Source organism: Mustela nivalis (genome assembly GCF_964662115.1).
Source record: "Mustela nivalis genome assembly, chromosome: X".
Lineage (NCBI taxonomy): Eukaryota > Metazoa > Chordata > Mammalia > Carnivora > Mustelidae > Mustela > Mustela nivalis.
The window spans coordinates 37,017,011-37,042,970 of record NC_139040.1 but is presented as its reverse complement, the minus strand read 5'-3'; the positions used below and the strand labels follow the sequence as shown (position 1 = coordinate 37,042,970).

Sequence of the window (25,960 nt, the reverse complement as noted above, 5' to 3'; positions counted from 1 at the left end):
ATTTAATAAGTAACATCATTCAATCATTAGTACCCAATTATCCTAAAATTCCCAGTACCTAACTTATGTGAGTTACATTTGTAACATCCAAGTAAAATCCCTTCATTGATTTAAGGAGAAAAAAAGGGTTTAAAGCCATTTAATTCCATAATAATTAGGGTAGTTTATGTTTTATTTTTAAAATTTTTTTAAAGGTTTTACTTATTTGACACAGAGATAGAGAGTACAAGTAGGCAGAGCAGCAGGCAGAGGGAGAGGTTCTTGAAGCAGGCTCTCTGCTGAGCAGGGAGCCAGATGTGGGGCTCCATCCCAGGACCCTGGGATCATGACCTGAGCTGAAGGCAGCCACTTAACTGACTAAGCCACCCAGGTGCCCCAAGCAGATTATTTTTTAATAATAATAATAATTTTTGGAGCATAACAAATAGCATGGAGGACATGGGGAGTTAGAGAGGAGAAGAGAGTTGGGGGAAATTGGAAGGGGAGGTGAACCATGAGAGACTATGGACTCTGAAAAACAATCTGAGGGTTTTGAAGGGGTGGGGGGTGGGAGGTTGGGGTACTAGGTGGTGGGTATTATAAAGGGCACGAATTGCATGGAGCACTGGGTGTGGTGAAAAATAATGAATACTGTTATGCTGAAAATAAAAAATAAAAAAAAATAATTTTTTAAAATAAGTAGATTATTTTTTAATCTTTGTTGGTACTTAACTCCCTCAACTTCATGTCTGAGACACTAAAGTTTAGAAGGAAAAAAAAGAACGCAGAACATAGAAGGCACTCAGGCAGAAGGCAACACCACCAATCTTAACCTAAGTGACTTATGCTGACTGTCTATTCACAAATGAAAGCACTTCATCTACACAGCAGACTCCTGCTTGTGTTATTTCCTGGGCTCTTGTCCTGGCTTCATGACACTCATGACATTAAAGGAGCTACGGAGGCATAATTAGCTAAACAAAGGGAAATTTTACCAAGAGGCAATTACCAGGCCATTAACAGTTTAAAATTGTCAACTGGCAGGCCTTCCTTTCCCAATGCTTGAATTATATCAACAGTCTCCTGACGGGGTACCCTTTCTTGCTACGATCTCCCTGGCTTTAACATACCTTTGATTGGTGCTCACTGACTACTGTCCAATACTCCTCACCGCTGTGTCTCTAAGTTGTTTCCCTGTCTAGAATGCTTTATCCCTCTGTGGAAGGTCTACCCAGGCTAAATCCTACTCTCTTCATGGAGCCCTCCTGTATAATCCCAGCCCACATTAGTCTTTGTCCAAACTCTAACAGGCCTCATTGTCTCCATCATTCATTCAGTCATTAAATCATGTGGCCTCATTCTGTGTTTCATGAATCTTGTCTTCTCAGTATGACTGCAAGCTTTTTAAGGGCAGGAAGCATGGCATACACCTATTTTATAGAGCTCTCACCCATAACCGCTATATTACTCGTTGAACTGAAATGTTAGAATTTACAATATGCAGGGCAGTACTAGCTGAGAATACTAGGTTTTGATGTAAGATACACTGTCTTACGATAATGTTGGCAAATATATCTTGAAGCTTAAACAAATACTCACTTCAAAATGTCTATAAGCAAAGGGATAATCATAATGGAAATTCCTCTTTCTTCTCTAAAACTGTAAAGCCATCTCTAAATGGATGAAGTTAGAAACTGCTCCAAAATCCAAATTAATACATCACAACTCTGATAATATTAAAAAACATCTGTACCTCTCCTAATAATAAAGAATCTCACACAGCTGTGTAGACAGTGAGGCAAATAAACAACTTTCAAGACTTGACCATGTCTATTATTTCACAGATTCCACTACCATACTTAGTGCATGCGCTCCCAAAGTGAGTATTCCACTAACCACCTTTAGATAGAAGCTTTTCATTAAAGCAAATAAGAAGCAATTTCAATAAGTGCTCAACTCAAGTGGTTTACATATGCACAGACGGGCTTAAAAGGCCTTACTTATAACAGCCCATTAGGCAAGGTGTTTTCCAACTTTCCATCTCTCTAAAAAACACATTTCCTCAGAAACACAAGGTTCAACCGCCAAAATGAATGTTCTCTCTCTGCCTTCATCCGTCCACCATTAAGAGTGGGTAAACAAGGGCAAAGTTCCTACCTGTCAAAGACGTTTCCTTATATTATTATTAGCAAATTCATTAGAAAGCCCTAAAAGACAGGATAAGAATAACAACTTAAAAGGAAAGCTAGAAAATCCAGTTTTTTTTCAAATACAGGTAGGTGGTATTAAGTATCCTAATAAAGGAAATGATAAATGCCATGTCAAATACTGACACACTACCAGTTCAAAACATTTTTTAATAGTTATTTCTTACTCAGATGCCTTTAACCTAGTTTACTCAGAGTTTTCAATAAGTGTGGAAAAATAAATACTTCAAAGCCTAAATTAAGCTCTCCCATAAATAAGCTCTGTGTGTCTCTAATACATGTTTGTAAGATTCATTTTTAAAGATTCCCAAAATTCTCATGAAACATTAGTTGCTGTAGGTAGAGCCACTATCATGCACCTTCAAAAACTAAGCTAAACATGGTGCTTATAGCTATCAGTATTGTACTGTACTTAAAAATTTGGAAAGAGGGGCAGCTGGGTCGCTCAGTTGGTTAAGGATCTGACCCTTAATTTCAGCTCAAGTCATGATCTCAGGGTCGTGAGATCGAGCTCCTCGTCAGGCTCCTCGCTGAATGTGGAGCCTGCTTCAGATTCTCTTTCTGCCTCTCCCTCCATCCCTCCACCCCTGCTCTCTCTAAAAAATAAATGTGAGAAGAGGGTAGGTCTCATGTTATGTGTTTTTTACCACTAAATAAATACATTAATCAATTAATTTTCTAAAAGCATCATACATCTGTGTGATTAAAGAGAAACTGATTAACCAAAAATGACTGACACTCCAGTTATCTGTGGGAATGTAACTTACAAATTAGATTGACCAGAGTAGGTCCTGTTGAGACACACTAGAGAAAAGCTACAGAAGACGTGAGTATGATCAATCAAAAGCCCTCCTATCGATTGCATTCTGCAGTCAAAAATTACAGCAGGATCTATCCTTTAATATTATCTGTTCCATAATCTCCGTTATGAAGAATGACTATGAGCAAGTTCTATAAATAAAACTTCATCTATCTATTACTACCTCAATACACAGACCTCAATACACAGAAAGTAAGACACATCTGAGTATCTGAGAATTTATAACTATGTTCACAGACAAGTCAAGAAACAAACAAAGATCATGGTCAGAGAGTGGCTACATTTATCTGTTTGGGGATATACTTGAGCTACTTGTTCTATGGCCCCCAAACTTGCCCAGAGGCCTCATTCTCACTTCAACGTGGTCTCTTGGAAGTACTCACGGAATGCATAGGCAAGTCTTCTTGTATAGCTAAACTTCATGCTATGCATCTGTTTCTGATAGGAATAATTTTCTTTTTTACAAGAGTGCCATGGCCACTTGTAAAGGAGGGACACCCAGGATTGCATAACGTGAAACATGCCTGTTAGAGCAGCCCTACCCCAGACCAGGCACTTGAGTCTCATTTTTTCTGCCCTGAATCCAGGCTTCAACTCACTTGACTGTGATCCCATTTTTCTCCCTCCCTGGCTCCCACGCGGCCTCTATTCCTGCCTCTGGCCCTATGTGACTCTCTTTCTCCACTGAGCTAATGCTTTCACAGTGTGAAAGAGTGGCTTTCTGCAAAACAAGCTGCCAAACAGGGCAATGATTAGAGGAGTTTGTGGAGTAAAACATGCCACAAACCACACATCACATCATTAGTGTCAGAGAAATAGAATCAGTATCATTCCCATTTGTTCTTGTGAGGGTTTTCTGAATTGACAAGAGTGTGGAGTAGATGGACTCATTTTAACCACCAACTACCGGGCACCTCATCCTGACATCAGAGAGCTATTCCATGGAATCACCTGGCCAGGCTGGTGGCAAGTTTTTGGTTGGTAAAGCCAAAGAAGCGTGCGGAGCTGTTTGTTTGCGTTAACCATGGGAAACTTCATAAAATGCACTGAGAGCAATACCCTAACATGGAAAAGGGCCAGAAGACTTCAAGAGGTTCTCCTTCAGTGAATAAATTACCAACACCAACTTCCACTTACCATGTAAGCATTTGAGAAGGATTTAAAAAAAGCAACCCTCATCTATACACTTACCCCACTGTTGTTCAAAATCAGGATACAAAAGGTATTTCCGTTACTATCATGAGGTATGTACTGAGGCCCAAGTTTCCCCAGCTATATAACTTATTTGTACCCCAAAGCACTGAGGCCTGTACAGTTGCTAGGCTACATAAGCCAAAACAATGTCACGGAGAAGCAGCACAACAGTGTGATTAGCACACAAGCATCTCTTTGAGGCTGTCACAGTGCTGAGGGACCTGGAAGCAGACAGCACAAAAACCAATTTTTTAATAGATTCTGTTCTAGGAGAATGACTCAAAGACCCACTAATGCCTGAAGCAAAGCAGAGAATTTGGTGGTAACTCCTTGAAGCAATCCAAAATCTCACTAGAATATAAGTTACTAGAATTGTGTGTCATATGCTTACAGAAAATATATGGAATGGCAAGGCAAGCTACATAGGCTATTAGGTCAGTCTCACTACTTTCCATTACTAGAGAGCTGGTCAGCATCTTCTGGCAGGATATTGCATAATACAGTCAACTGTGCTCTCCCAGCATTGCATGTGGCTTTGGGTCACAGTGTGGATTATCTGTAAAATGAAACAGATAGGGGAAAGGCAAGAATCATCAAGACCATCACAGACCTTAATTTAAAAAAAAAAAAAAAAAGCTAGCATTAGTCGGCCTGGACTCAAGTAGAACTTTTCATATCTGCCCATCCACTGAAGATCGCAATGGTCATAAGGCAATACAGCTGATCCTGTCCATTGAGAGCATCTACCCTTCCTTGTCAGCAAAGCGTGAGGACACAGGACCTAGAACCAAATACCAGGCAATACTTCCAGTCCTTCAGAAATTGCCTTTAATCCACAATCTGAAACTACAATTTTTTTTTTATTTATAAGAGAGAGAAAGAGAGAGAGCATGAGAGGGGGAGGGTCAGAGGGACAAGCAGGCTCCCTGCTGAGCAGGGAGCCCAGAGCAGGAAGCCCAATGCGGGACTCAATCCTGGGCCTCCAGGACCATAACCTGATCTGAAGGCAGTCGCTTAACCAACTGAGCTACCCAGGTGCTCTGAAATTACAAATTCTGGAGACGTTTGTCTATGAGGCTGCATTTTACTGAACACCATGCTAAAATATACACTAAGGAAATCTAAGAATCACTGATCACTTTACAAATTGATGAGATATAATATATATATTACATAAAACTATATCAGGGAAACCCAACATACTATCGGGTATTTTTCCTAGCAATACGAAGCTGAAAACTATCACTGATCTCTACCCATCTAAGCATTCAAAGTCACAACTGGGGCAGGGGTGACTGTAGAGAGCTAAGAGACTGACGAAATTGTCACAAGAGCTCCGTCACTATTCTGTAGTCCTGTTAATTAAAAAAGAAATGATGTCGGATAACTGCAAACACTTGAAAAACATATAATAAGAAAACTGATTTCATCTGACCAACTATTTGTTTCTTCCCATTCTTACACCTCCATGCTTTTTATTTTATTTTATTTTTAATTTTTTTAATTTTTTATAAACATATATTTTTATCCCCAGGGGACCTCCATGCTTTTTAGTGGCACCATCACCTAGTTCCTCAGGCTTGTAAACTCTGAACTAGGTTCAAAGACTCTCCCCACTTTACTTCCCCCAGCAATGGGAATTTGGTGGTCTTTTTTTGTTTGTTTGATTTGTTTTTGTTTTGTTTTCTGCAATGTCTCTTTACTTACATGCAGTCCCCTAATTTCAGGTCCTTGCCCAAAAGCTATCTCAGCTAACTTTATACTTGACCCGAATTCTATACACCAACATATCTTCTCCTTTCTCTCGATTTAGATACAGTCGGGCATAGATGAAGAGGGGGAAGGGGAGGTTCTTACACTTGTGATCAAATTTCATAGCCATTCCAACTGAGCTGTTGAACAAACTTTTTCTGAGCACAAGAATAGCTAGGCACAGAGCCAAGAAAAGAAGAGGCAAGGATGGCAGCCAAGAAACAGGTGAGCTGCAAGCTTTCCACTCCTACACAAAACCTGGCCCTGGAGTGTGAGTCCCTGCATCTGCTGATAACTTCTTCCATTTCTTGATTTTGCAACATTCCCATATTCATGAACTCTGCCCCTGGAGTGGCTCCCCTACTTTTCCAATGCCAGATTTCCTAGTGCCCTCGGAACCTCAACCATAGCTGGTCTCCTCTACCGTGAGACTCATCTCCTTCCAAGTCATCTTAGGTTCTGGAGGACTCTTCTGCCAATACTGTTCTCCACCTCACGTGAGAGACCATAATCAGATCCAGTATCTCTTATCCAGCCTTCCCAGAGGGTTCCCAAGAAAAAAGGCTGCTTGTAATTTCCTTGAAGTTTTCTGATCTTTGAGACCAGAGCAAGGGGAGTCATATGGAGAATGCTGGGGGTCCAGGTTGCTGGCTGAAGACAGCTGCTGAGAATCCCCAAGTGTTGTGGCAAGGCGTGTGGTGGTGAGCAATGAGTTTGAGAACCACCAGGAAGACTTTGAGATCTACTGGTATTACCAGACTCTCCACCAATAATTTCTGTACCATTGCCATTTCAAAACTTGGCTCTAAAGTTCATCCTCTTCCCAAAAGCCTCTGATCCTGACCACTCCTTTTTTCCATGGCATCACTGTGCTGATGTACAACATTTCCCATTTTTTAACTTCACCTATAATCACGTATATAGTGCCCTGTCAGCATTTTAAGCGACTCTAATGTTTGTGTCATACCTTGAACGAGACTGGAAGCTCTGTGAGGACAGAGCGACTTCTCTGGTTTCCAACCTGGGAACTCAGCATACCATATATGCTAAAAGAAATAACAGGGTTTTTTTTTTTTCCCCAGTGACATATAATTTCCACCTAGCTCCTCAAAACTAACATTTTTAAGGGTGAGCAAGTTTGAAAGTATGATACTTTAAAAGCTGCAGAAAATACACCCACACTGGATAGAAAAGATGCCACTTATCGTTGGACCAAACATAAAATATGCTCCACCCAACCAACTGCACTATTACACCATACTTCTTCCTTCGGGCTCTTTTATTTCTACTACATAAGCTTGTGGCTCATTTCTGCTCTTAGCAGCACTGTGACTACAGAAGCTCAAACTCTAAATAAGTTTACTGTTGGGGAATCTACTCTTCCCACCTACACAACCACTGGCTTCCCACACTGTCTCCAGTGTCCTGTGAGCAACTGCCCAATTACTGATTGTGGAAAGACAGCTTACACACTGAAGGTCCATTCTTGACAGCCCCTGGCTTTTACTGCTGGTCCTCACTTACTTAGCTTAATTGATTCAGAACAGTACCAAAAAGAGACATTATTACACAAGTTCACAGAAGCGGGGGGGGGGGGGGGGGAGACTATTGAAGAAAATTTAAATGTAAAAGCCGTGGTCATTGTGTTGCTTTAAAACAGGCAAGCATGTGTGACATTGAGAGACCAGAATAACGCCTATTGAAATAGGGAACTTTGACTAATCTCATTGCACAAGTTTTAGTGTTTCACACATATACATTCTCAAAAAGTAAGATGGTCTCTAAATGGGAAGTACAATGACTTCTAAATCATAATCCTTTGCGGTAATACATTAGAGCATTTTAACACAAATACATTTCAAAAAGTGTATGGTTTTATAAAGACAACAATGTGAATGCTAGTATTTCTCTGAGAAGCACAGGGTGGGGGGGCTACTCATGCATATGGGCTAACAGGGCATTTTTCACTTTCTCAGTAGTGGTCTTTCTTCCCATTGGACTGAGATCCCAGCAAAGGCTCCTTCTTCATTGCCACCCACTAGCTGGGACCTGAATGCAGCACAAACACAATTCATAAGCAAGCAAAATTATGAGCCAGATTATCACTCCCTTTGGCCATATGGGGGAGAAGGTAAAATAAGCATCGAGTTTTTCTTTTTAACTAAATATACCTTGTCCTACATACACCTTTACACATGGATATAAAAATAATTTTGTAATTTATATTTCTATATCTTTCCATTTCAGTCACTGGCTGTTTTTACAGCATAAATGACAACTGGGGGCGTGCCTTCTTTCTTCTCTCTTAGTAAGACAGGACACCAGGCTGCCTTCCAATGGAAATCAACATTGTTGAAAAACAATCTGTATAATACCTTCAAAAATGCTCAACAATTTTCCAGACAAACGTTATCATTGTTGCTGTTGTTGTTGTTGTTGTTGTGGGGTTTTTTTGAAGAAAAAATATACATTATGACCACTATGCTGGCCTAGTAGCATCATCTGCAATAGACAGATAAACCTTCTGGCTATTCTGCTCAGTCTTCATTAAGAAAAAAGACATAATAGAAATATAATAGCTTGTGTTTAAAATGCTGTATTAATATCACTTTGACCTGAGCTACATTATCAAATCGCCTTTTTAACAAACATGCCATAGGAGTGTTACTCTTCTGGTGAGGCAAAATGCCTGCTTTACCTTTCTAAAACAACCCAATTCCTCCCAAGCATGCCGGAAAACAGTAATTTGACTACTGTGACAAGACAAGAAAGAATTAACCGTTCAAATACCTGATTGGAGTCTCTCAAGAACTGCATATCCAGGAGTGGATTTTTTTTTTTATTATATTCACTGTGATGGAAAACCGTATTATTGATGTTAATAGTAAAGTATCTTTTATGTGCCATGGTCTGTACAAAATGTAGTAGTGCATTAACTTCAAAGGTGGTAAGAAGATTAAAACAAATAGTTCATGGGACATGACATGCAACACAGCATTAAAGATATAAGACTGAACAATCCCAGTGCCTTGGCAGGAACCTTTTATATTTTTGTTAATGAGGAAAATTCTTAAAATCCAATCCAGCAAGCATAAGTGTAAGGAAAAGCTTTAAAATCGTATCACAACGAGTAATTTAGTGAGCTAATCATCAAAGCATTTTTTATGGCAACAGAAAGGGGGCTTTACTTATCAAAATCAATACAACTCACTTTAAGAGATCATATTTATGCTGTTTTTAACTCCTAAAAGGTGCCCCTCGCATTTAACATTTCTGGAAGAAAAAAAAAAAAGTCCTAAAATCATACCATCGGTTTCCAAGAGTCACCCCTCCCCCCACCTCAGAATGAAACCATCCCAAGAACCTGGGACTCTTACTAGGTAGGATCTTGGCAGCATTCTATCTCCCCAGTGCTAAGTTAGAAAGAACATGACAAAGGCTGGTGACACGGAAACAGGAAGTTCCCTACTGGAAACTGGCAGGGGAAATTGCCATTCCCTTACAGTTGCTGCACGACTTTACTGAGGTCCTAGCTTCTCTCTCTAACCCAGGGGGTCTCAACGTGTGGTCCTGGGAACTGAGGCAGCAACGCCAGGGAGCTTGTTAGAAATGCAAATTCACGGCCCCACCCCAGACCGACTGAATCAGAAACTCTGGGAATGGGGCCCAGCAATTTGTGTTTTAACAAGCAGTACAGGAGATTATGATGTACTCTAAAGTTGGAGAACCACTCCTCTTCAAACTTTAACGTGCGGAAGAATCACCTGGGGAGCCTGTGAAAATGCAGATTCCAATTCAGCCGGGCTGAGGGGCGACCTGAGAGCCTCCATTTCAGAGCAGCTCCTAGGTCGGGTCTATTGCAGACCACACTGTGTGGGTTTCCCGAAACTAGTTGTTTACCAGAATTACCCAGGGTGCTTATAAAATATGGGTTCCCAGGCACCACCCCAGGCCAAATTAATCTGAATCTCAGGAGAGAGGACTAGGTGGATACGGTAGGACCAGTGGTTCTGTACCTCAGCTGCACGTTCTGAATCACCTGAGGAGCTTTTTATAATCCTGAGGTCCAGGCCCCATCCAAGACCAATTAAATCGGAATCTCTGGGCTTGTGACCCAGGTCTCCACATTTTTAAATAATTCCCCAGTGGTTCGAATGTGCAGCCAGAGTGGGGAACCGCTGCTCTGGAGTCTGACTGGCTCCACACCTGGCACAGTGGGTCCCTTTAGAGTAGCAAATGATTTCCTATAATGTGGCTCTTGGGCTCCCACATATGAATCCAAGAGCTCAGGTTTTGAAGAGTAAAATGCACCTCAAGTCATTTGTAAAATCACGTCTCAAACCTGATTTCTGTGAACAAATGTGCCTGGAGAACTGAGACGGAGGATTTGGTAATGCAGTCCTCACTTTTAACACGAATGTCACGTGTCCTCCGTTGAACAAGTTGCCACTGTCCTCCCAAGCTGTAGCTACTGCTATATCGTGTGCAGTGAGGTAGGTGCTCCAACAAACGGCAGCCAACAGTGAAGAGTTTGTATCCTTACAGTCTGTTCACATGTTGGTATCCCTTCCCCAAAACTGAAAGGGATAGAGGAGATTTCTAATAACCCTTCAGAATGGAAGGGTAACTGCTCAATGGAGAACTTCGGAACCTATACGAGGCAGATCTCACTACTTACAGACATGTTGACAGAGAAGGTTCTGGGAAGGGATGAAAGCAGTGTGTTTTTACACAGGAGAATCTGATTTGTTGAAAGCATGACTTCTGGGGTAGGGGGAGCAGAGACAAGACCTGGAACACTGCTGCTCATGACGGGATACTAATAACTTGGGGTGGAGGGAAAAGTAGGTCTATTTACAGCTTATGCCCCCAGCACGAAGCCACTAAAAAGTACACGATGCTATTAAGTATGTGATATGTAAACCAGAAAATGTGTGGTGGTTACTAAGGCACTGGCAAGTGATGACAGTTATTTGACTCCATAATCAAACACTACCTTTAAGACATTTTCTTGAATTTTCCACAGTACACCTCAAAAATGACTTTAAGATAAAGGAAGATAAGATGTAGTCCTCTTTCCGCTTAAGAAAACTTTCGTTCTCCCCTTGGTCATGTTCAGGGTCTCTTCTAAGCTGTTTTGTGGAAGACATGACACATTCAAGGCCTGCTAAATGATAATGGTTATTATTCTTCCACCATTGTTTCAACATATCCCCAGTGGTCGAAGTGTGTCTTATTTGGCCTCTTTAGTTCCATGAAAAAGAAATCCAGTGGATGGGGTATTCAAAGACAAGCAATACCTAAACACATGTCCACAAGTAGCCACTGCTAAGATAACATTTTCAAAAAGCATTCTCTGTATGAACTGGTCAAGCTCTCTTTCCTTTTAAACTTGTTACAGTCTTTCAGTTAACCCAAGCTCACTTTAAAATGTGTGAAAATAGCACCTCCTGAAAGTGTGTTCTCATATGCTTTGGAGCAATGGAGCGTGAATAGTAAAACAGCCTTTGCCAAACTCATGTAACTGAACAGGAGTGAATTTTTGCGTCCCATGACTTTGCAGAGCCAACCTATGTATCATTCCACGACTGGCTTTAATACATCATAGACACCCAAGAGAAGGCAGGAAAGTCACAAATAAGTGACTCAAACTAATAAATATTTCATAGTTTTTTTTTTACATGGCAGTCTCTTTTAAATGAATCTGACTTCTTACCAAAAAACAAACTGGCTAAGTAAAGGTGTGGTTTTAGGATCTAAGCTCCTAGAATTAAAACTATGAAATTTATAAAGATATTTAGAAAAATGTTAATCTAGATGCTCTTTCATGCATTTTTATGACAAATGCCCAAAGATGAACCAAGTCTGAACGAAAATGCACAGACCACAAGAGTGGCAAAAATATAAAACTAAGTACATTTAAAGTATCAAAGCCAAAGAAAACAAACAATACAAATTTACAATTTCCAGGACACTTTATTGCAATTTCCACTTTACATATTAATTTAATATTTTTAGTCTAGGCAGAAGTGTTTATACTTATCCAGTAGTAGTCTAATCCCCTAATCTCACAAAATGAAAAGAAGCAGTTTAAAAAGAACATCAATTCAGGTATTTATGATATGGGGACAAGGGGCACTTGTCTTAGCAAGGAAAGTGCTGGTGGTTTCCTCATAAGTTTCACTGAAATTTTTCTCTATTATTTCTGTTGTTGTGATGCAAAATACTCATAATAAAAACAATCGCCCTCTTTGTCATTCTGCCCTTCCTTGGGCTTTACATTCTGTCTAGCATTTAACTCAAAAAGTCAGTTTACACTCAGTTTACACATTAAAAAAAAAACCATATGCCCCATCTCCCACACATCCAAATGGACGGGGATTAGAATTAACCTGCTTTTAGCTGTAACAGTGCTATTTTAAACAATTTCAACCACACTTGAAGGGTAAAATAAAAGTACAAGCCAAAAGAAAACATAAAAATTCCTACACACTTACTGTTGGATTAACTATTTCTCAAACCGTCGAGCCTAACATAGATTTCTAACAAGTGAAATCGACACAAAAGCGAATGCACACTTCATATACAAACTGACACTCGTTCTATGGGGACAGCTCTCTTTGAATGAGCTATTACCCAGACGGTGGAATTTTTAAAAAAAGGGGGGGGGTCTCACTCTTCCAGTGTGAGAGAGCTGGCGGTGCGCTTCACTAGAAACACATTTTAATGGGTACGTTCGGATAAGAATAGGTAGTAAGGGAAAGTGTTTAAAAAAAAAAAAAAAAAACTCCTCCCTCCCCCGGGACACAAGGGAACCTGAAGGAAAAGACGGGTAACCTCATAAGCTCTGGAGCTAAGTTCCATCACTAGCCGAACAGAAGTTGGATAGTTGCTATTTTTCACCCTGCAGTGGGATAGTAACTCTCCCTGTGCAAGGTACGCGGGGCGGGAATACTGGCGGGGCTTTCACTTGGGGTAAATGGAAACCAAAGTGAGGAGAGGTCAACACCTTGAGTAATCCAGATCTCCAAAACCAGGGCGGTGGGGACGCGGGGTGGCGAAGAAGAGAAGGGAAGGGTCCAAACTCCTCGAAGTTATCGCAAAGAGAAAGCGAACACCTTTGGGAACCAGTAAGCCATCTCCTGTAGCAACACCCTGCTCCAAGTGTGGGGTGCCTGCCTCGGAGGGTAGAAAGCGCGGGGTGCCCTTACTTAGGTCGAGTGGCTCCGGGGACCGGGGCAGAGAGAGGGGCAGGGGCAGCCGCCGGCGGGAAGGCGGACTCATACTTTGCTTCAACTCTGAGCCCCATCCCGAGCGCAAGAGAGAGAGCGGCGGAGGGCACGGTACTCACTAGGGCTCGTTGGTGAACCGGGGGGTCCGGGGCTGCTGGTATCCGTACAGGTGACAGTAGAGCACATCGAAGCAAAAGCAGCACATCTCCGCTGACACCACCATCTTCCGGGAGCCGGGCGATGAGGACGAGGCGGCGGGCGACAAGGAGGGCGAGGAAGAGGTGGCGGCGGCCGGGGTGGAAAGTAGGGTCCCCACTCCGCAGCTCGGAGGTGGCGACAGGGAAATCCCCCCGCCGCCGCCGCCGCAGCCCTGGGGGGGAGAGAGGGTACAGCCGCTGCCGCTACCTCCTCCGGCTAGACCTCCCAGCCCGTTGAGCCGCGTGCCGGCGCCTCCTAGTCCCAGCTCCCCAGCTCGGCACTGGCTCTCTCCGCTGCAGTGGGAGGAGGAGGAGGCGCCACCACCGCCACCCGAGCCAGAGGGGGGCGAACTGGACAGTTTCTGCTTCTTCACCCCGCAGCAACCCGCCGCCATCTTGGAACAGTCTCCCCCACGCAGCGCTTCCGACCCATAAGTGAGGCGAGCTGGCGGCGGGGGCGAGCACGCTGCGGCCCCGGCCGCCGGGGGCGCGCCAGGGGCTCACAGGGCGCGCGCGCGCGCGCCGCTCCCTAGCCGGCCGCCCGGCCACGCGGCCGTCCCGCGCGCGCCCCAGCCGCGCGCGCCCTCGCCGCTCGGCACCTCGCGCCTGTCCCGCGGGGCTCGCGCCTCCTTCGAGGCGCAGCCTCGAGCTCTGTGTCCCTCAGAGGATGGATGAAAGACGGGAAGCCCAGCAGAAAGGAGGGAGAAGGAAACGAGAACGCCAGGCAGAGAGTAGGAGCAAAGGAAAGAGTTGGGCACGCCCAGGGAGGAAGAGAAAGGAAAACTAGTGGGGGTGGCGGGGAAGGAGGGGAGAAAGAAGAAAGTCCGAAGTTAAGTATCCGAGTCCCAAAGCACAGCTCGATGACCGGCACTGCACATAGTGTTAGTGACATTTGAGCCGAGTTACGTGAAACCCGAGCCATCGGCCTCAAATACGCTGGTTTCTGAACTGCCGGAGCTGAGCAAGCAGGTGCTTGGAGCCCCACACCTGAGACCGCCCGTATAAACTATGTACAAAGCAGTCGGGGAAATGGCCACACTGCGGTCGCTTTAGTACCCATCTAAGCACGCACTTGGGGTTTTCCAAGACTATGGGAAAGAACAATACTCTTTCCTTAGTGACAAATACTCAAGCCTGGTTGAATCTGTATCTCCCTTGTTCCCCCAACTTTCTCTGCCTCCCAGCCCCGTGCAAACGTTTTCAAAAGAAAAGAAAATCCTAACCAACACCTCCCTAGTTCAAAGATGTTGATAGTGCTCTGAAACTTGCTGTGGTAGGTTACTGTCTTGTTTGTTTGGGGTTTTGTTTTGGGTGGTTTTTTTTTGTTTGTTTGTTTGTTTGTTTGTTTTTGCCTTGGGAGCAAAGCCATTAGAAATATATCTGTAGTCAGCACAGATCTTACAGGTAAATAGGGCAGGTGGTGCACTTAGTCGCAAGTTGAAAGGTTTTGTTCAGGTATATAATTAGATAGTTCTTAGTATTCATTTAAAAAATTTCTCAATCAAAGAATGCTTGAATGAATGAGGAGGCGTGTGATTGAGTCAGTCCCATTCTGGGCACCTAAGACAAATCAAGTGTTAACATTCATAGAAATTAACCTGACAGAAACAGAAAGTGTGAGTTATTTGCATTGTGTACACCGTACCAAAACATGTAGACAAAGGCAGGTGTCTGTAGTTTTGGAGGTATCGGAGGATTGATTGATTTTTGTCACCTTTGAGCCAAATGTGTGGGATTTGCAAATAGCTGAGGGCTGTTCATTCCACTCAGGAGGAAAAAAAGGTTTATTCGTGCAATAAATATTAAGCCTGTGCACCATCCTATGTGCATGACACTGTGCTTATGTCGAAATAGGAAATATGCTTCCCACTCTCAAAGAGTTTATGAATTAAGTCAGATCCGTGTACACAATCCAATAAATATCTACTATTTATCGAGGCCTTTTCAGGTGCCGAGTACTATGCCTTGCCTTACCCCACGACCCCTCAAAATAATATATTACCTCATTTGACCTTCAAAATAACCCTCTGAGGTTGCTCATTTACAGATGAGGAAATTGAATCTCAGAAGTAACTTGCCCAACATCACACACCTAGAAAGTGTTAGAGCAAGGCCTTAAATGGCTGATTTCAAAAACCATGCCTCGCAATACCACTACATCATAGCAAGGTTAGCAATGGATAGAAGATAGGGACATTAAAACTACAGTGGGTGGTATGGAGGTTATACAAAAATAACAACGTCATTGTTAGGGAAAGATGGAGAAACACTAAATGTTAAGATGAAAAACCTCCTTAAAAGGAGATTTTACAAAGTAGATCAGCTGTCAAGAATGGTTCAATGCAGCCCAACGACAAAAGAGAGGGGTTAACTGGTTTGTGATACATGATCTCATCCTCTCATGCTCTCAAACCTCATGGTCACTGTTAGAACTATCTTCCTGTTTGAGGCAAATAACAATTCACTGTCCACTCCTAATGGAGTTTTAAAAAAGCATTAATTTTTTGGGTCTATGTTGCAGAAGAGAAAGCAGATTGTTTTGTTTTGTTTTAAGTGCTCCACAACAACTGATACACTGTTAGGGTGTTTTGTTTTGTTTTGTACTCAAACTATCATGCCTACCTTTTAATTTGTTTGTAACTGGGTCAGATACTATATCAGACGATAGGTACTGATTTACTCACCATTCCACTAAGAAGTGAACACTTCTGGAGTAGAAAACCAATGCCATTCAATGTTTAGCAAAGGAAACAAAGTAGGATACCACGGATGGCTGCTTCTGCTGGGGGAATTTAGGAAAGCAGAATGTAATCTCCCAATTTAGAATTTGGCCAGTAGACAAGAGTCTAACGCCCCTACTCTTGTGAAAATAGCAAGGAATCTTTAATAGGCACCATAATCATGTCCTTATTTCTGCACATCATCTAAAAGACACAGCACTATCATGGCTATCGTACCAGGCTAAGGGACTGATGCAATGGGAAACCCTGAGACAAGGACATCCCAGCTGAATTACAAAAATAGCTTTTACCCCAAGGATTTTAAATGCCAATTTCAAGCCTCACAAGCATAAAGAAAATAGACAAACCCAAACAATGATTGTTGCAGAAAATACACCGTTACCTGACTACTAGGAGTTACGATATAAAGCACTTTGTTGTATTGGCTGGCTAAGAACAGGAAAAAAAGAAAAAACAACATTAACCTTTTTCTCTGTGTTAACTTCTCCTGAGCCTGGCTCATCTCCCATACTAACCTTGAGCCTCAACATGCTTTCCAAATCCTCTGGCAAGTAATAGGGTGGTGGTAATGCCTCCTTTTAGCCTTTGAGGAAATGCCTCTCCTGGCCTTGTTTTCTTGCAAAGTCACCAGGATAGAAATAAACATATTTCATTCAAATACAAATGAAATCCACAGATCAAATTCTAGAAATGGGTTTTCAGTTGCTTTGTTGTTTGCTTGTTTGTTTGTTTGTTTTTACATCTAAGCATAGTGTACACTAGATGGGAAAACTGACCTTGCTCAGCATTCTTTTGACTTGAAGTATAAAGGTCAAAGTGTGATAGAGCACATGTGCCCCTACCCACCGCTGACACTGGAATGAAGTGATAATACCCTCCAGAGGAAACGTTAAGGTGTCTTCTGTTTTTTGTAACCAACTGTCAAGCTGGGAGGTAAAGATTCCATGTCTCTTTTAAATAAAAAAAATAAAAAATAAATAGGCCATCTCTCTTTGTCAACATAGCACATTCAAGCTATAAGCATTTTTGCTTCTGCATCTGCCTCTGAATGGCTATTAACTAACTCTTGTCAAATGTTTTGTTATACAACTGTGAAAAACTGCTTGAACAAAGGTTATGCACATTATTCGCTCTGTGGTAAAACTCGAAATTGAATTTAACCCAATAGTTACTGATTATTTTATCATTACCTCACTGTATCCACAGGTTTACAAATAGAGTTATTTTTTTATTTCGGGAACAAAGAGACTTTTTGTAATTCGATCAGGTAGTGAAAACTTGTTAACGTTGCAAAATTATTTTCTTAGGTTTCCCGGGGTGTGGGTGGGATGAAGAATGTACACATAGTTCAATGAAAAAAAAAAAACTTCCATTTATGCCCAAACAAGTGTTATTTTTATCCTCTGTCATCAAACTTTCTCAACTGTCATCCTTGAACAACTGCAAAATGTAGTATTATTAGCTACCACTTTGATCTAACCTTGTACACATATAACACACGGTTGTAGTAGTGGAGGTGGTGATTTATAGTGGAATGAATATGCAAATAAATACTGAGATTCTTTACCTACTTTTCAATTCAGATTGATGATCCACATTTTGTTTTCTTCATGACAAAACAGATCTTCCCTCCTGGGTCCTTTCTTTATCTCATGAACAATACTTTAATGAACCAAAGGACTAGGATCTACTTTGGACTGTTTTCTACTTGTTTCATTTATATATTCCACGGTCAACTGGAGTGCAGACTAATTGAATGTTGTTGTGCTCGCTATTTCCTTGAGACAAAGTTACATAAACTCCTTAATGAGATTTAGGTATGCTAATAGCTACACCAAATGTGGAAGAATTAACAAAACTTACTACTTATAGCTTGGAAAGGGAAGCTTTTTCAGGAAAAGATGATCAAAAAGAGTATTACTCATTCAGTAAGACGGGTCATGTGCAAATAAAACGTGAAAGTGTCTACTGTAGTTCAGCTACTCTTTGCTTGGCTCTTTTTCTCTTTTCTCTCTTCCTTAAAGACTTCATCTCCTCTTCTCTAGGCATATCATGAGGCATGAAAATGTATATACCACAACTGTGCCCCACCTCTGAATTTAATTATGGACATATAGTTATTTTTCTATAACTGCTCACCTCATGTTCTGGAACACATATGCTAGTTGCCTGGCGGCACAGTTATAGACAAATGAGGAGTAATGTTGTCAATTAAAATATAAAAATATGTTCTAAATCAAAGTCCCTTCTATGCAAATATCTGATTTAAAGTTCAGACTCACTCATGGCAGTGACGAGGGGTCAGATCAGAGTCCCATGACTTCCTGGCTAAAGTGTAGCTCATTGTGCTTCACTCTACCCGTGGCTTAAATGTCCATAATTTATGGTTTAATCTTTCAGCAAGGACAATGAACAGTGCTTGTGTCAGGTACACAGCCCTCTCTTCTTATTTACTTACTGGAACAATTTCATCCCCCAGAAAAACTCCATCCTCGTTAGCAGTCACTTTCCATTTCCTCCCCCCACCCCAGTCCCTGGAAGCCAACAGTCTACTTTCTGTTCTTTTAGATTTGCCTGTTCTGGACATTTAATATAAATGGAGTTGTACAGTATCTGTCCTTTTGTGGCTGCCTTATTTTACACAGCATAATATTTTCAAGGTTCCTCCTTGGCACAGCATCTATCAGTATGTCATTCTTCTTTATGGCTGAATAATATTCCACTGTATGGATATACTACATTTTGTTTATTCATTCATCCTTTGACATTTTAGTTGTTTCTACTTTTTGGTTATCATGAATACTGCTGCAGTGAACACTGGTCTCTGAGTTTTTGTGTGGATGTGTGTTCTCGTTTCTCTTGTGTGTATGTATTTATATGTCATATGTGTGTGTGTGTGTGTGTGTGTGTGTGTGTGTGTATGAATGTATGTATACCTAGTGGTGGGAGCGCTGGGTTATGGTGACTCCATGAACTGCCAGACTATTTCCAAACTGTCTGCACCATTTTAAAATCTCACGTGCAGTGTATGAGGCTTCCAATTTGTCCACATCCTTGCCAAGACTAGTTATCTTTTTAAAACACATGTTATTGTAGCCATCCTAGTGAGTATGAAGTGGAACCTCAATATAGTTTTTTTTTAAGATTTTATTTTTTAAAATATTTTATTTATTTTTAAGTAATCGCTACACCCAACATGGGGTTCAAACTCATGACCCTGAGATCAAGAGGAATGTGCCCCACAGCTGAGCCAGCCAGGTGTCCCTCAGTGTCCTGATTTGCATTTCTCTAATGACTAACAATGTTGAACATCTTTCCATGTATTTATTGGCCATTTCTGTACCTTTTTTTGAAAAATATTTTTTAAAATCCTTTGCCAATTTTTTAATTTATTTTTTAAATATTTTATTTATTTATTTATTTGACAGAGAGAGAGAGATCACAAGTAGGCAGAGAGAGGCAAAGAAAGGAAGGGAAGCAGGCTCCCTGTCTAGCAGAGAGCCCAATGTGGGGCTTGATCCCAGGACCCTGGGATCATGACCTGAGCTGAAGGCAGAGGCTTTAACCCACTGAGCCACCCAGGTGCCCCCCTTTGCCCATTTTTAAATTGAGTTATCTTATTATTGAGTTTTAAGTATTCTTTTCATATTTTAGATAACAATCCATTATTGGACCTGTCATTTTTCAAATATTTTCTTCCATTCTGTGGGTTGTCTTTTTCACTTTCTTAATGCTGTCTTTTGAAACACAAAAAAGTTTTTAATTTTGATATAATCCAATTTATCATTTATTTCTCATACTTTTCATATTATATCAAGGAAAACACTACCACATGGTCATGAAAATGTTCACCTGTTACCTTTTAAGATTTCCACAGTTTTAGCTCGTGTATTTTGGTCCTTGATCCATCCTGAGTTAGCTTTTGTATATATTGTGAGGAAGGGGTCTAAATTTATTCTCTTACATGGATATCCAGTCATCCCAGCAACATTTGTTGAAAAGACTCCTCCTTCCCTGTTGAAGGTTTTGGTATCCTTGTCAAAAATCAATAAAAAACCAATAAAAGGATTTATTTCTGGACCCTAAATTCTACTCTATTAATCTATATGTCTATCCTTGTGCCAATACTACACCATCTTGATTACTGTAACTTGGTAATACATTTTGAAACTGGGAAGTATGATCCATCTAAATTTGTCCTTCTCTTTCAAAATATTTTGGATGTTCTGGGACATTCGTATTTCCATGTTAACTTCAGGATCATATTGTCAATTTCTGAAAAGCTGCCAGGTAGAATTTTAATAGAGGTTTCACTGAATATAGAGAAATTTGAAGAATAGCAACACCTTAACAATATTAAGGCTTTTAGTCCATGAACATAAGATCTCCTCCCATTTATTATGTTCTTCTTTATTCTTTCAATAATATTTTATTGTTTTCAGAGTAAAATTTTGCATTTTTTTTGTTAAATTTTGTAAAATTTATTCCTAAGTATTTTATGCTTTTTGATGTTACACTAGATGGAATTGTTTTGTTGATTTCAGTTTTGGATTATTCATTGTACAGAAACACAACTAATTTTTATATATTCACTGATTTTTACACATTGACCTTATTTCCTACAACCTAGCTGAACTAGTTTATTTTTCTTGGATTCCCTAGGATTTTCTATAAACAAGATTATGTCATCAGAAAACAGATATTTTTACTTCTTCCTTTCTAATCTGGATACTTCCCCCCCCCCCACTTTTATCCTACTTAATTGCTTTGGCAAAACCTCCAGTACAATGTCAAAAAGAATTGGTGAGAACAAACATCTCTCTTGTTTCTGATCTTAGGAAGAAAGTTTTCAGTCTTCACCATCAAGAATGATGTTAGCTATGGGGTTTTATAGATATTCTTTGTTAGACTGAGGAAGTTTCCTTCTATTTCTAGTTTGTTGAATGTCTTTTTATCCTGAGAGGTTAAATTTGGTCTAATACTTTTCTGTGTCTAATGAAAATATCATGTGGGTTTTGTCCTTTTTTCTGTTGATATGGTGTATTACATTAATTGATTTTTGAATCTTAAACCAATACTATACACTATTTGATCCTAGTGTATAGCCCCTTTTTATGCTGCTGGGTCAATTTACTAGTATTTTCTTGAGGATTTTTGCATTTATATATTCATAAGAAATATTGGTCTGAGTTTTACTCTGATGGCTTTGTCTTGAGGATTTTTGCATTTATATATTCATAAGAAATATTGGTCTGAGCTTTACTCTGATGGCTTTGTCTGGCTTTGTTATCAGGATAATACTGGCCTCATAGAATGAGCCAGGAAGTTTCTTTCTTCTTCTAAATTTTGGGTGAGTTTGAGAGGAATTGGTATTAATTTGTTAACTTGTTTCATTGACCCAGTCTTATTATTTGCTATATGCATATTAAGATTTTCAATTTCTTTTTAAGTCAGTTTTGATAGTTTCTGTGTTTCTAGGAATTTCTCCATTTCATCTAGGCTCCTAATTTTTTAGATAAAATTGGTCATAATATTCTATTCTAATCCTTTCTATTTCCATAAGGTCTGTATTGATGTCCCTGCTTTCATTTTTTATTTTAATAATTTGAATCTTCTTTTTTTCTTAGTCAGTCTATGGAAAGCTTGTTGGTTTTGCTGGCCTTTTCAAAGAGTCAACTTTTGTTTAGTTAATTTTCTCAAAATTTTAAAAAATTTTCCATTTCATTTGTCTGTGTTCTAATATTTATTTTCTTTCTTATGTTTGCTTAGGTTTTGCTTGGGTTTTATTTGCTCTTCTGTTCTAGTTTCTTAGAAAATATTCCACGTGCACTAAGAAGAATTTACAGTTTACTGTATCTGGATAGAATGATCTGTATATGTCTGTTGGGTTCAGGTCTATAGTGCTATTCAAATAAACAGTTTCCTTATTGATTCTCTGTCTGGATGATCTATACATGGTTGAGAGAAGTGTATAAAGTCCTCAATTATTATTGTATTACTGTTTATTTCTCCTTTTAGCTCTGTTAGATTTTGCTTTATATATTTAGGTGCTCTGACATTGGGTGCATAAATTTTTACAAGTGTTATAGCTTCTTGATGAATTGACCCCTTTATCATTATGTGATATCCTTTGTGTTCTTAAAATCTATTTAGCATGATACAAATATAACCAGCTCTGCTTTTATTCTTTTGGTTACCATTTACTGGAAATGACTTTTTCTATCCCTTCACTCCCAGTCAATGTGTGTCTTTAAGGCTAAAGTTTATATTCTTTAAATATAAGAATATATAAGGTTAGATAAATATAACTTATAGTTTCTTATAGCATATTGTTGGATCTTGTTTTGTTTTTAATCCATTTGACCATTCTATGTCTTTTTATTGGGAAATTTAATCCATTTACATTTAATTCTTGATAGATAAGGACTTCCTGCTGCCATTTTGTTAGTTGTTTTCTAGTTGTATTGTAGATCCATTGTTCTTTATTTCTTATTCTGCTGTCTTTTGCTCATGTTTGGATGTCTTTTCTCTTCTAGGTTCTTAAGGTTGAAGGTTAGGTAGATTTGAGATGTTTCTTCTTTTCTAATAAAGGTCTTATAGCTCTATAGTTCCCTGTAAGCACTGCTTTAGCCATATTACATGAGATTTGGTATGTTGTGACTTTGCTTTCATTAATCTCAAAACATTTTCTTTTTTAAAGAATTTATTTAGGGGCACCTGGGTGGCTCAGTGGGTTAAAACCTCTGCTTTCGGCTCAGGTCATGATCCCAGGGTCCTGGGATCGAGCCCCACATTGTCATCAGGGAGCCTGCTTCCCCCCACGCTTCTGCCTGCCTCTCTATCTACTTGTGAGCTCTCTCTGTCAAATAAATAAATAAAATCTTTTAAAAAAGAATTTATTTATTTATCTATTTATTTGAAAGACAGAGCACAAGAGCATGAGCAGAGGGAGAAACAAAGGGAGAAGCAGACTCTCTGAGGAGCAGGGAGCCCCATGTAGCACTTGATAATAGGAACCTGGGATTATGACCTGAGCCAAAGGCATATGCTTAACTGACTGAGCCACCCAGGTGCCCCACCTTTATCTCAACATATTTTCTAACTTCCCCCTTTTTTTTCCTTTGCCCCATTGGTTATTTGGGAATATGTTATTTCCACGTATTTATGAATTTCCTAAATCTCTTTATTTCTAATTCTATTCTTTTGTGCTAGAGAATATACTTTGTGTGATTTAGGTCATTTTAAATGCTTGAGGCTTGTTTTATGGTTTAGCATATGGTCTGTGTTGGAGAAAGTTCCATATGTACTTGTGAAGATTATGTTTTCTGATGTTATTGAATGGGATGCTCTATTGATGTATGTTAGGTTTAGTTGGTGCATACTGTTGTTCAAGTCTCTTTACTTACTGAGGTGTGAACAGGGATCATGCAAAGCCATAGTAAAGAATTTGAATTTGCTTTTATGCAAAAAACCAAAAGAAAAGCCATTGGAGGATTCAGTATCAATTTTGCTGCTTATGTGGAGAATGTATTCGAGGAAAACAGAGAGGAGGTAAGGAGACCAGTCAAGAAACATCCATAATCCAGAATAGGCCCACTGGTCCTAAGTGGTTATAGTTAAGATGAAATGAAGGGAGGTATTCTACATAAATTTTAGAGGTAGAGTTAATAAGGCTAATACAGATATGTTATTGAGGTGAGGTAAAGAAAGGAATTATGGATGATGCCTAGATTTCTTAAGGAGCTGAGTAAATGCTGTGACATATTGAGATGGAGATGGTAGGGACAGAAGCTGGTTGGAGGAGGTATCAAGAGTTTGTGGCACAAGAAGTTTAAGGTATCTGTTAGATATGCAAATTGAGATGTCAAATAAATGGTCAAATGTGCATGTTATGAGCTCAGATGAGTGTGTTGACTAGAGAAATAAATTTGAGAATTATCTGCATATAGACGGAATTAGAAGCTGTGTCTGAATGAGATGACTAAACAAAGGAATATAAAGAAAAAAAGAAGACCCAGGGTCAAGTCCTGAAGTTTTACAATATTAGACGTTTGCAAAGGAGACTAAACAGGAGCCATCAGTGAGGTAGTGGGAAAGCCAGCATGTTACATACCAATACCCAAAGAAGAAAATGTTTTAAGATGAAGGGAATTGTTAACTGTCAAAGGCGGCAGGAAGTTCAAGTAAGGATAGAGAAGTGTCTATTGGATTTGGCAACATGGAGGTTGCCTGTTGCAATAACAGGAGTTGTTTCTTGGAGCAAAAGGGCCAGAAGCCAGACTAAAGTGGGTTGAAAGGTGAATAGGGAGGTGAGGAACTGCAGGTAGTGTATACAGACAGCTCTGTTGAAACATTTGGCTCCAAAGAGAAACAAAAATGAGGGGATGGCTGGAGAGGAAAGTTGGGTCAAAGGAGGGCTTTTAAAAAATTATTGATAGTTTCTAGAGGTACAATAAATACTTGCTGTTATTATCATTAGTGGCAATATTTCTTTGGTGGTCATCATTACAACATTTTCAGTGAGGTACACATATAAGCAATTCTTAGCTGGATGAATTAACCCAGACACACTTCTATCTTGAAAAGCACAACTCATGAGATCTCAAAGCATCAATTATTATTCTTTCAAATATTATTCTTTTGTCTCATAAATAGGGAGATTGATAATATAGGATCAGGCAGAGAAGAGAGAGGAATGAGCTGGTTGGAAATGGTGAGCACAGAGAGAAGACAGGCAATAAAATGTCTGGATTTTGTTGGCATTTGAAGAGGGATGAGAAGTAGACAGTTGAGAGGCAAAGAGGAGGGCATGCATTTTATAAACCAGTGATGGGGTTCCAGTGAAAATTTTGATATTGTGATGTTTTTACTTCTTCAGCAAAATTTTGCTCTCCAGAATCACAAAAGGGCCTAGTGATTGCTTTGGGCATAGCTTGTCCGGGGCCATAGTAAAAATCTACTCCCAGGTCTTTAGCACATCACCCGTTCATTCCTTGTAACACTTTGAGCAAATTTCTGAACCTCACTTTCCCTCTCTCTTAAATTGCATATTAGGACACACCTCATAGAGTTGTTCTAAGGACAAAAGAAAAGTACGTGTGTAAAATATTTGGAGTAGTGTCTCTATTAGTTAGGATAGACAAGTATTTATTGAGGATCCAATCCACTTTGTGCCAAACCCCATAATAGGGATGGAATGATGAGTAGTTTCCTGTCCTGTAAGGTTTTCAAATCAGGCAGAGTAAGAGAAAGACTTACAAATAGATAATTAAGAGTACTTCACCTCATTTCAGCAACCCGACTTCCATGGCCACATGTGGAATATTTCCTTCATTTACAACTATTTTACATAGGAAATCTTTAGCTTTAAATCTCCATGTTAGTCAGAAACTCCTATGCAATCACCTCTCACTCCCTTACTCCCACTTAAGTGCTTTGTGATCTCATGTCTTTGTGACCTCATGTCACTGGACCCATTTCTAGTCTCCAATCTTCCCTACATCCCCTCATTTACCCCACCTCCACTTCACCTTCTTTCCTGCTCACACTGATTCCAGTTACCAATAATTTTGGCCAGACTTTCACTAGATTCCTCAATTTCCTCATACTCAGTGCCTTCAACCCCATGTGCCATCAACCACATTTGTTCTGCCAACCTTTAATCCTGGATCAACTTCATGGTATAAGCTCCCCCCCCACCTCTCTTTTCCTTGGGTTTATTTTGTTGTTCTTTTTCTACCTCCTTGAGATGGATGCCTAGCTCTTTCACTCGTAGCCTTTATTTCTTTTCAAATGTAAGTATTTTAGGCTATAGCTTTTCCTATAAGGGTTGCTTTAG

At 40.1% G+C, this 25,960-nt stretch overlaps 1 protein-coding gene across 1 annotated transcript in view; it reads right to left on the bottom strand.

The window, feature by feature from the left end:
• Positions 1-13,843, bottom strand: part of AMMECR1 (AMMECR nuclear protein 1) — a 114,743-nt gene extending 100,900 nt beyond the window's left edge. The window contains 3 exon segments of the mRNA XM_082717345.1: positions 13,304-13,448; positions 13,451-13,508; positions 13,510-13,843. Coding sequence (XP_082573471.1) covers positions 13,304-13,448; positions 13,451-13,508; positions 13,510-13,776 — 470 coding nt within the window. The 5' untranslated portion in view covers positions 13,777-13,843.
• Positions 13,844-25,960: the final 12,117 nt, after the last annotated feature.